The sequence below is a fragment of the Gossypium hirsutum genome, chromosome A09 (genome assembly GCF_007990345.1).
Source record: "Gossypium hirsutum isolate 1008001.06 chromosome A09, Gossypium_hirsutum_v2.1, whole genome shotgun sequence".
Classification (NCBI taxonomy): domain Eukaryota; kingdom Viridiplantae; phylum Streptophyta; class Magnoliopsida; order Malvales; family Malvaceae; genus Gossypium; species Gossypium hirsutum.
In genome coordinates, this window is record NC_053432.1 from 2,716,418 (window position 1) to 2,728,900 (window position 12,483).

At 30.9% G+C, this 12,483-nt stretch overlaps 1 protein-coding gene across 5 annotated transcripts; it reads left to right on the top strand.

Annotated features, from left to right (window-relative positions):
• The first annotated feature begins 557 nt into the window (after window positions 1–557).
• On the top strand, window positions 558–7,645 carry LOC107888552 (probable galacturonosyltransferase 14). Of its 5 annotated transcripts, none has more exons than XM_041077620.1 (7): window positions 559–1,398; window positions 2,541–2,596; window positions 2,710–2,865; window positions 4,292–4,376; window positions 4,509–4,879; window positions 5,351–5,653; window positions 6,808–7,645. In XM_041077620.1, exons 1-7 carry the CDS (start codon window positions 1,188–1,190, stop codon window positions 7,090–7,092), a joined length of 1,467 nt encoding a protein of 488 aa, XP_040933554.1. In that variant the 5' UTR covers window positions 559–1,187; the 3' UTR covers window positions 7,093–7,645. The 5 variants fall into 5 exon arrangements, with proteins under 5 accessions (XP_016668191.1, XP_040933554.1, XP_040933555.1 ...); XM_041077621.1 differs by having other exon boundaries at window positions 559–1,288; window positions 1,375–1,398; window positions 2,754–2,865; window positions 4,292–4,879; XM_016812703.2 differs by having other exon boundaries at window positions 560–1,288; window positions 1,375–1,398; window positions 4,292–4,879.
• Window positions 7,646–12,483: the final 4,838 nt, after the last annotated feature.

Consider the following 12,483-nt stretch of genomic DNA (forward strand, 5'->3'; position numbering starts at 1 on the left):
ATAATTTGATTTTCCCATACCCACTTTCAAAACCTAGCTAACAGAAGAGCCATTTACCAAAATAAGAAAAAATATTAAAGGAAGCTTAAAGGGCTGCCACAAATTATTCTTTAAGGATCTCGTGTTTATCTGCGGTTAGTGTAAAAATATAAATGTTGATAAAATTAAATACTATAGCGATATTTTAATGTGAGACAAAAAGAAAACTTAACGTATCGTACTAGAAGTAAATGTCCATCCAAAAAGACTCTAAAATAAGGAACTCAAGCCAAAATCAATCTGAAGCTCAAGTGAAAACGAATTAACCATGCAATATCACGTGATTGGTACGTTCTTTTTTAACATTCATTTATAATTAAATTAAAAACTATATGTTTTAGTACTTTAAATATTTAATTAAAATAAAAAATATAAATATCAAAATAAAATAAATAAAACCATGAATTAAGCCTAAAAAAAACTAAAATTAAGAAAATAACATCCACATATAAAGCAAATGCTTCCCCATAAAATTAGGAGAAAATATAATGCTCACTCTATCCTCTACCATCCACCTTTTCTTCACCCTACATGTTATTGACTCATAAAATCCAAAATCAAGGTTCATTTTCCCCAATTTTTATTTTTAATTTTGTTTAAATATTAATTTATTCTTTTTCTAAAGAAATTTAATTAAAAAAATAAAAAGCTTTCATTCGAACTCAAAATTATACCCAAAAATGTAAACTTCCCAGTCCTCCTTTCTTCTTTCATTTCTTTTTTGAGCCATTGGAAGGCAAATATAATCAAGCTAAAAGCTTAAATAATCACAACCCAGATTTCAAAACAACTAGTTTGATTCTTTGATCCAAAATCTTTTTCCAAAAAAGAGGGATGAAGAAGGAAAAACCCCCCTTTTTTGGTGGACGTTAAACACTTAATGCAATGGAGGTGTTTGTTAAAAAGACCAAAAGAAAAGAAAGTTTTAAAGGAAACCCAGACCAGGAAAACAAATATTGAGTCAGAAAACAAAGAGAGAAAAAAAAATTGGATTCGATGGTGATTGGGGTAGAATTGGGTATAGAAAAGAACAGAGAACGATATTGTGGAGGAGCTACCATTGATTTTGATAACTATAGGAAAGGTGGTGTGTTTTTGGAGAGAGTGGAGAAGATTTGTTTAGCGGAAGTTGGGCTGCATAGACAAGGATGCAGCTTCAAGTCTCGCTTAGCATGAGAATTATAACCATATCAAACAACAATGTGTTTATTGACTTGATGAAGATCACGGTGGCTGCTACACATATTTCGTATAGGACCCTTTTCCATACCATTCTGATCCTCACTTTCTTGCTACCTTTTAGCTTCATTCTAACCGCTTTTTTTACTCTTGAAGGTGTCGACAAGTGCTCCTCATTTGGTACCCTTTTAATTTCTATGATTTTTGTTTTTTCTTTACTATTGGATTTGATCTGTATTTTTTTTTTTGTTATGCATTTTAATGGGGGTGAGAGGTACATTGATATACTACTTTTGTTATCTTTTAGGCCATTCTTGTAATCTTAATTATTCTAACTGTCAACTTATTAATGTATTTTTGGTTGTGCATTTGATTTGATTGATATTATAATGCCAATTTGATTTAGTTTGTGTATGAACAAATTAGCTAATATGCTTGTTCTTTTAATATCTTCATTTCAGGTTAGTTTTGTTGGTATGCTAGACCCTTTTTTTTCCTTGAAATCTCGGTTTATCATGATTCTCATTTTGTTGATAACTGATTTTGTTTTGCACTAGGTGTGGTGGTAGGGGATTGCTCTTGATTTTATTTTATTCCGTGGATATGATCATTTTTTCCATCTTTTTTCGATTAGTGTTGGATATGATTTGGTTTGGAGTTTGTTCGTTAATATGTTGGAATGTTTTGGATTATAGTTGAATCAAAATATGCAAGTTGCTATGTTCCATGATTTCCTTGGTCCATACACCTTTATTTTGTAGTGTATGCTATTGACAATATAGTGTATTGGTGTTAAAAGTTGAAAAAGTTATTTGCATTGTTATAAAACATGAGTGCAACACCAACAAATGGTTGGAAGAACTGGAAGTGGACTTCTTCCTTAGGCATTTGGACCAAGTTTGAATATTGGAGTCGTCATTGTTAGGAGGGCTTTACTTGAATACCACTCCCGGCCGAAATAGGACGAGATGTTGATGTCTACATTTCAGTTGTAGGATTCCAAGTTGATGGTCATGTTTCTATTGAATTCTTATTTTTGTTATTTTTTACTCTTTATCACTGTTTGAGTTCTTTTCCAATTGATTTATACAGATTAGCTTACTCAATTCTAGGTTTTAAAAATGTTTATATTACCATAGGAATCTATAAGAACCGGCTGAGTCAAACTTATATAATAACACCCTCATTGATGCTTGAAATTGATTGCTTGTAGCCCTATTTTACTATGATAATTTGTTTATCGAACATGTTCTTTAGTTACATTTTTAGTTAGCTCTGCTCTCATTGCCACCATGACCTTTTTTTTCTTGTACGCTGTGCAGATTGTTTAGGTAGACGATTAGGGCCAAGGATTCTTGGTAGAGTTGATGATTCAGGAGTAAGTATCATGTTCTCTAGATGCCGTAAATGCATTCTAAATTTGCTCTTAAAGTAAAAATTTAGTAATGATTTTCAACTTGAGTTGATTTTTTTTTGGTGGTGGTTCGCCAGAGACTAGTTAAGGACTTATATATGATTCTCAATCAAGTAAACAGTGAGGAAATCCCAGAAGGACTAAAGCTTCCGGATTCATTTAGTCATCTTGTTTCTGATATGAAGAACAACCAGTACGATGCAAAGACCTTTGCATTAATGTTAAGAGCAACGGTATTGTTATTTATATAAATTATAGTTACTCTCAATTTACTGTTTTTTTTATCATGCTAAGGTTCATTACTTTACTGTTATTGGTTGTTGAATAGGTGTTGGAAAATTTTCTTGTCACTATGTTAGACCAAGAAGTTCTAGGTTTAAATGCTTGTTTTATTTAAGTGGTTTTATAGGCTTTTAACTCTGTGTCGATGAAGCATGCATAATCTAGATGGAAGATTAACTTAAATGGTACTTTTGCATTTTACTATCTTTCCCTTGGCTTCAAAAACAAACAGGATATCAGGCAATACTTAGAGAAAATTAAATTGAATCTAACATGAAACGAATCTAGATGATTTCACAAAGATGAAAAATGGAACTATTATTGTGAAAGCTTCAAGTTGTTAATTTGTTGATGTCTATAATAGGTAAAAGTACTATAGAGGCCTTTGTACTATGAACCGGATTACATTTTGCACCCTCTACTCAAAAAATGGGTAAAATAGTCTCTGTATATTAGATCAAAAAGCAAATTGGTCCTTCTGTCAAAAATTTCATTCATTTTTATTGTTAAAAACTGGTCATTATACGTCAGCATGTGGTACATGTGGTATGCCCCATGTAACTATTTGGTTATTTTGTCAGCTACGCCGGATTTTAACAGCAGAAATGGATAAAATTTTTAACAAGAAGGACTGATTTGCTCTTTGATCTAATATACAGGGACTAATTTGCCCATATTTTGAGTAAAGGACGCAAAATGCAATCTGACTCCTAGTACAGGGGCCTCCATGGTAATTTTACCGTTTATAATATTATCTAATTGGATCTTTTATCTTTCTCTTCTTCATTCTATTCCCTTTGTTATGTTTTCTCTCCGGTTTTTCTATTTCAATTTTCAGCGCTGCAAATCTTTGGCAAAATAATTTAAGAAATATATCTACCATTCGAATAAATTAGATTTTACTGAGCCTTAATCCCAAGGATTTTGGGAGAGATGATGTCCATTATTAAAGCTAAAAAATTGGTGTAGTTATTTTAAATACAAATATATCTTTTTGAAGTTTAATGTTTCATGCAGCTTAGTTCCTATAAGTTTGTAGACAAAAAGAAAAAGTGCAAACAATTTAAGTTGATTCATATATAACATCTTTATACAGTTATTTATTTTAGTGTTAATGATTTTAGGGAAGAAATTTAAAGACCATAGAGACTTGATGCTGTGAGAAAAAGTGCCAAAAATTAGACTCCAACTATTTCACTATGTATGATGCTTATCTACTGAAACCTGAATCGATGCTAGGCTTTGTTTCTTAATAGGATAAACTTCTACTGTTCTTGTCCATTCCGACCACTCTTTCTTGATGATTCTTTTATATTTTATTTGGTATATTTGTAAGTTTGGTTTACCTCCTAATTAGTGTTCATCATTTCTGCACAGATAATGAAACTTGAAACAGAAATAATGGAATCTAGATTTTCAGAGTTGATGAACAAACACTTTGCAGCAAGTTCCATTCCAAGAGGCATCCATTGTCTTTCTTTACGTTTAACTAATGAATATTCATCCAATGCTCATGCACGTAGACAATTGCCTTTTCCTGAGCTTCTGCCTTTGGTTTCTAACAATTCTTACCACCACTTTATCCTGTCAACAGACAACATATTGGCTGCTTCGGTAGTTGTTACCTCTGCTGTCGAATCATCACTAGAACCTAGCAAGATCGTCTTCCACATCATCACAGACAAGAAAACTTATGCGGCTATGCATTCTTGGTTTGCATTAAACCTCGTATCCCCTGCCATAGTTGAAGTGAAAGGTGTTCATCAATTTGATTGGTTAACTAGAGAGAATGTTCCTTTGCTTGACGTCGTAGACAATCATAACGACATAAAAGATTACTATCATGGCAGTCATATTACAGAGACAAATCTCTCTGATACTACTCGAAAATTCGCTTCTAAATTGGAGGTTCGAAGTCCAAAGTACATATCCTTACTCAACCATCTTCGAATATATTTACCCAAGGTATCTATCTACTTATGTCTAGAACTATTTCTTCGGGAAAAGTACCATGGAGGCCCTTGTACTAGGAGTCAGATTGCATGTTACCTCCTTTACTCAAAAAATGGGCAAATCAATTCATGTTCATTAGATTAAAGAGCAAACTGATCATTCTGTTAAAAATTTCATTAATTTCTGTTGTTGAAAATTGGTTCCTATACGTTAGTATGAGATACACACGGCACATCACATATTATTGTCTTGTTATTCCATCAATCACTCCAATTTTTAATTATACAAATAGATGAGATTTTTAACAGAAATGACTAATTTGCTTTTTAATCTAACGTATAGAGATTAATTTACCCATTTTTTGAGTAGAGGAGGCAAAATATAGTTCAACTCCATAGTACAAGGGCCTCCATAATACTTTTAACCTATTTCTTCACTTACATATACTCATAAATATATGTTATGATTACGTGTTTTGAACAGCTGTTTCCGGACCTTGAGAAAGTGATATTTTTAGATGATGATGTTGTAATTCAATGTGATTTGTCTCCTCTTTTGGAGATTGATCTGCACGGAAAAGTAAATGGAGCTGTTGAAACTTGTAAAGGCGAAGGTGAATGGGTGATGTCCAAACGTTTCAAAAACTACTTCAATTTTTCCCATCCTATTATAGCTAAGCATTTAGATCCTGATGAATGTGCATGGGCTTATGGGATGAATATATTTGATCTTCGTGCATGGAGGAAGACAAATATAATAGAGACGTATCATCACTGGTTTAAAGAGGTAATTTATCACATGCCAACTAAAAGTAGACCGTAATTGACTTGTGTTTAGTCTCTTTGTTAGCAAATAGCAACTTCTTTGGTAAAGGTAGGTGGATTGCATTTTGTCTCCTCTATTCAAAAAATGGGCAAATTAAGTACCTGTATGTTAGTTCAAAGAGCAAATTGCTTCTTTTGTTAAAATTTTTATCCATTTATGCTGTTAAAAACTGATTTGTGCATGTTAGCATGAGGTACATATAACACACCACGTATCACCATCTGGTTATTTTGTTAGTCATGCTGGTTTTTAACAGTATAAATGAATGAAAATTTTAACAGAACAGAACAAATTTTAACAACCAATTTGCCATTTTTTGGGTAGAAGGGGTAAAATGCGATCTAACTTTTAATATAGGGTCTTCCATGGTACTTTTACCTAGCTTTTTTGTATGTTACTTGGACTCAGATGTGAGTTTTGAATACCAATTTGTATCCAACACGAGTATGGTTGGATTTTTCTAAAACTTTTATGTATTTTTGAATACTTATAGATCATATCCTCATTTTCACTTGTCACACATGAATGTGGACAGTGGTACTTTCATGGATTAAAAAAATCTGATTAGACTAGTTAAAGGTATAATGGAGGCCTTTATACCAGGAGTCAGATCGTATTTTGCCCCTTCAACTCAAAAAATGGGCAAAATAGCCCTTGTAAGTTAGATTAAAAAGCAAATTGGTCTTTCTATTAAAAATTCCATCCATTTTTATTGTTAAAAATTAGTCCCTATACGTTAACATAAGGCACACGTAGCCTGCCACATGAAACCATTTGGTTATTTTGTCAATCACGCCAATTTTTAATAGAAGAAATAGATGAAAATTTTAACAGAAAGAGTTGGTTTGCTCTTTGATTTAATGAACAGGAACTAATTAGCCCATTTTTTAAGTGAAGGGGTCAAAATTTATTATGACTCCAAATATAGAGGTCTTCATAGTACTTTTGCCGACCAGACTGGTTAATTCAACTTTTTTATTTGACAGTTTGACTGTTTGAACTGAGAATTAGTTGAACTGATCGGTCAGGTCCAGGTCTTGGTAAGCAGCATTTATAGTAAATTGTTGGTAAACAACAGCATGTTTCACCCTATTGTTTGGTTTCTTTTGTGGCAGAACCTGGATTCAAACCTGACATTGTGGAAGTTTGGAACTCTACCACCCGCTCTGATTGCATTTAAAGGTCATGTTCATCCAATTGACCCGTCATGGCATATGCTTGGCTTAGGCTATCAGAGTAAAACCGATATTGAGAACGTGAAAAAAGCAGCCGTTATTCATTACAATGGCCAGTTAAAACCATGGCTGCCGATCGGCCTCGAGCATCTTCGGCCATTTTGGACCAAGTATGTCAACTACTCCAATGATTTTGTTAGGAATTGCCATATTATGGACTCCTAGTTAAACAATTAGAGGACTAGAATTAAATAACCTCGGAACAACACACTAGCAAGTCAAGGTGAAATGAAAAATGGTTAAATTGTTTGGGGTCCTTGTATTAGGCTGAAGATTAAATTAGTCCATTTATTATAAAATTGAGCAATTTAATCCCTGTATATTTAATTGACTTGTCGTGTTTTAAAGTGACATTTATTAAAAAAAGAAAAATTTCTGTACATTTAAAACAGGACAAGAACTAAATTGCTCATTTTCTTCTCTCAAGTCACTTTAAAAACATGATGAATCAACATCTTTTAATGTTCAATTTTGACCTATTTGCTTTAAAATTAAATGTACAAAGATTAAATTGCTTATTTTTATAGTAAAGGAGCTAATTTGTTCATAAACCTATAGTGAAGGACCCTTCGAGCAATTTAACCAATGAAAACTGGGTAAGAGATCTTTAACATTTTGTAGGAAGGACTTCCATTATTAGCATAGGGCATGGAATTCTATTCTTTCACTTTGTAACATAACAATCAATATTTTATTTATTTATTATTAATTTATTTTATATTTGGAAAAGAAACAGGTCAAATTCTGCTGTTAGGCCCTATATTTTGTATAACTTGTGGATTTAGTAATTATACTTTAATTTGACTTTTCAAATTTTGAAATTTTAGTCGTAGCCAAATGGTAGCAGTTAAATATGTTTAGTTAAATTATGCTATTAGTCATATATTATGTATAAAATTATAAATTTAGCCCATATTCCCTAACTGGATCATTCTTAATCTCTATATTTTTTGAATTTCAAAATTTCAGTCTTAATGTAAACGATAAACGTTATATCTAGCAATTAATTTTTTTGTAAGTAATATCTGAAATGATATATTTGATGTATTAAAATTTTAAAATAGCATAACTTAATAAATTTAATAATTACCCTTTAATTAGGATTAAAATTTTTGAATCAGCTATTTTCTACTTGATTTTAAATGTATTGTTAAATTATTTCGAAGGCAGCCGACAGGAGATGGAGTTTTCAAAATACATCCACAGTAGCTAGCGACTTCAGATGTAGCAATTTCGCTGCTAAGAGTTGAGGACTTTGTTAGAAAAATAAGGGATTAATAGGTGAAAAAAAAAAGTCCCTGAATTTTGGTAAAAATTTTAATTAAACCTTTTTGTAAAAACACATTTAATTAAGTTTTTTAAATTTTAAATTGCATTAAATAAGTTTTTTACAAAAAACTTTTATTTCTGACATGACTATTAATGACCTTGATGTGAAAGTACATCTTAGCAACAAGAAAAAGAAAAACTATTTAACATTTTTATGTCTGGACTTGGAGAAATTCATTACAAACTTAGTTTTTTTTAAATATAAAAAATATAAAAAAATTATTTTTCTTTAAAAATATGAGATATGTATCAATATTTTAATTCTAATATACCTTTTAGGGTATATAAAAATACTCAAAAAAATATATAAATAAAATTTAATTTTATTAATTTTATTCCAGACAAAAAATTCAAATAGTTTTTATTTTTTTACTAACGTGGCAGTTGAAGTGCCATGTCAACATTTGTTGTTAATATAAATTGTCACATCAAAATTGTTAATTATCACATTAGCGACATTATGGTCAAAGCTAAAAAATATTGTTCAAAGAGCTTAATTGATACAATTTGAGAATTTAAAATTTTAATTGAGTGTCTTTTTCGTGAGGGATTTAATTAATTTTTTAATAAAATTAGACTTTTTTACCAGTTGAACAAAAAAAAATATAAATAAGACAAAAATAATATTAGTAAATTATGATGGTTTTAAGGTGCATAGAATATATATATATACATGGCGCTAATATACAACAATGCTCTCCAAGCAAATTTGTTGAAATGACTATAGAGAAGTCTTTTCATAACATACCTTTTCATATGTATGTATGTTTTAATAAGATATAATTTTATAGTATTTTGTTGTTTTATAAGTAACATTACGTCTTTATAGCACAAGTATTTGTTAATAATTATAATTTATTAGGTTTTTTGAATAATAAAATATTAGGATTATTATTTGATACATTCGTAGTGGAGTTTTTTTAACTCTACAAATAGACGTAAGAAACCGTTGAGTGTCCTTAATTGATATTTTAAAAAATAAAAACTAAATAAATAAGACACATGATGGTTTCTTAAGCTCACTTGTGAAGTTAAAAAAAAAACTACATTGCTAGTGTATTAAATAATAATCCAAAATGTTATCAACTATTTATCCATGCTTAACACGTATTTGTATCAAAATACTCCATCCAGAAAAAAAAAAAAACTACTACTACTCTATAAAAATAATGATGTGTTTGATAAACTGTTGAGCCAAACAATATCTCTCGTAAGCTCGGGCCTATGAGTTAGGCAGGATCATTGTCCTAAAAACTCGTGCCCTTGAACAATGGTAAGACCTTATACATAGACAACAAACAGTTTGCACTTCTTACATTTTATATTGCTAACGAATGGCTTGAAACTCTACCATTTTACATTGTCAATAGTTGCATCCACAATATACACACGACATGTATCCATAGCATAATTTCAAGCCACAGGCCAACGGTAGCACATTCAAGCCTCTACATGAATTGTTCAACGACTTCTCACAGAGGTGTGGCGTATCTCCAAAAATATAATTTCATATCCTTTAATCGACAACTACACCACTAGTAAGAGTATGCATTATACATTCTCAGATTGTCGAGTTAATGGGCATACCACCCGTTAAATCACAAAGCAAAAATTATACAAGTCAACTACGAATAAAAATACCATCCACCAGCACATTGTTAAAAAGGGTAGGCATGAATTTTAATAGCCTCGCAAGGCATTGTATATTCCCGAATCATCGAGCTAATAACTATCAATCGAACTACAAAGTGAATTTTTGGGGGGTTTCTTCCTCTCTTCACCTTTCAACCAGTAAAAGCACTTCCCTATACTTTCCCTTTATCACTGACGACTATCCGCCCTTTGATACGAACTCGGTTGATGTGGTTTCGAGTTGATGTGTGTGCCCAATCTAGAAATTGAGTAAGTTTGATTTGTTACAAGAAAAGGCTGAAAATGGATAGAAGATAGGTTCAAACAAAGGTTCAAAGAGTTTGGAAGATGGATAGAGGAAATTCGGCAAAGGCAAAGGCTAAACCAACAATATAGAGATTGTTGACCTAAGACTTGTAAGCACTTAGATGGATAATGAAAAGTAAAATCAGCAAATAAACCTTGACCCACTATCTAACGAGAAAGGAACCAAAGGTATAACGAATGCCACACTTTGCAGTGATAAGTTCGAAAAAGAAAGGAAGGATAAAACGCCACAAACCTAACTTGATAAGTCAGATCAATCCCAAAAAGAACAAGGAAATTTGAATTCTCACAAGTTTCAAATATTTCATAAATTTGGCAAAAGAAGTTTCCCCAAAACAATGTTTTCTTACAAACTGTTTATAGGCATTATTATGACTATTCAAATTCAACATTCATATCAGCTATTAAGAAAATATTAAAATTCAATTATAACTCTTAATGGGCAGCCAAAAAGTCATGTCTTTTCACTTGATTCATGCATAGTTGAAAAGTTATGCCTCTTCACTTGATGAAGGCTTAATGGTCAATTAAATGTGCTGCTTGATGTCCCTTCATTTCCCCCTTAACCAAATGCCTTAATGCTTGTGTATTGGCACCATAACTAGCTTTGAGTGCATAAATCGATTAGACTTGAAGAGTCACTCTTAGTCCATTTGAAATGTCACCATTATGAGCTTTGAGTGCTTTCAATACCCACAAAAGGTGTTCCAAATATGCACCAGCAATTAAGTGATCAAATGCATACTCTTTTATGCCAAAACTAGACAGCTAATTGAATGTGACAGCGTTTGATTCTTCTTGGCAAACAAACAGCCCTTTTGTAGCTATGTGACCAGCCTTTTGGACTTTCCTACAACAATCACACAATCAATTTATTTAAGAAAAATTAAATACACTAAAACTTAAGCATTAAAAAAATAACAGTCAAATTAAATAACATACTTATATAAACAAACTCAAACATATTTAACAACTAGGATGCTTAAATGCTTGGTTTAATTAAGATATAAACTAAATGAACAATGAATTACTTAATGCACGACTTCATTAAAAAGATGCAAACTTTAATTAACATGGAAGTTACATAATGCATGACTTTATTAAATGCAGAACACATAATGCATGTCATAATTAAAAGATGTAGATCAATAATGGAAAACATTAATTAAAGATGCATTTAATAAACAAGACATAATTAAAGTATCATATTATAATAACTAAAATAAATAAATCAAAGTCCTTATTCCATCAACTAAATTAACAAACTGCAATTAAAAGCTTCGTTCTGCACTTAAGCTCCTCGAGTTTGGGCCAATCTCGATGTCGTCGAATTGTTTCAAAACATGATGCGGCCGAGGTCGCATCACCCTTTAAACGTAACCCATTCCAAATTGTCACCCACTACTTTATTTGCAACAACTATCACCTGTGGAGACAACGTAGTGATGGTCTCGAGACAAGGTCACTTTATGACTTACCTCTTGACTGGGGCTCAACATTTAAAATTTATTGTTCCATTTTAATTATTTGTGATTAAATTACTATTTTATGTCCAAATGAATTTATTTATGCTTAATTAATAATTTTTATTTTTAATAATTTATTAATTTTATTTTAACATTTTGTAACTTCTAAAAAAGTTCTATATTCCAAGAATTTATATGCACAAAATGTATATAAAAAATTTAAATAGTAAGTTGATGTTTTTAAAGGAAAAGGTAACTAAAAAACAAAATATTTTTAGGATTATTCAAAGAAATAAATCTATTATTATATATGTATCAATATACAGGGGCGTAGCCAGGGGCTGGCATGGGCCCCTGCCCCCTAAAATGGAAAATTTCATTTTAAGTCCTTGAAATTTTTTAAAAATTTTAAATTAATAAAGGTAAAATTACACTTTAGCCCTCCTAAAATTATAAAAATTTAATTTAATCCTTTACAAATTATAAAAATATAAACTATAAAAAATTAAAATTTTATCCAGCCCCCTAAAAAAATTTTCTGGCTTCGCCCCTGTCAATATATATATATTAATATTGGATTTACTTTCTCTTTTTTCTTCTTCTAAATTTAAATTGGTTGGTTTCTTTAGCTTTACTAAATATATTATTATCACAAATTTTAATGATTTTTCACTTCAACTAACAGCAATTTAATGTTATTTCAATTTCAATTACATACTTTGTATTTGATACTATTTGTTATTAAGATGGGTATATATATGGTTTTTTCTATATTCATTCTGCATATTATGTTTAAATTAAA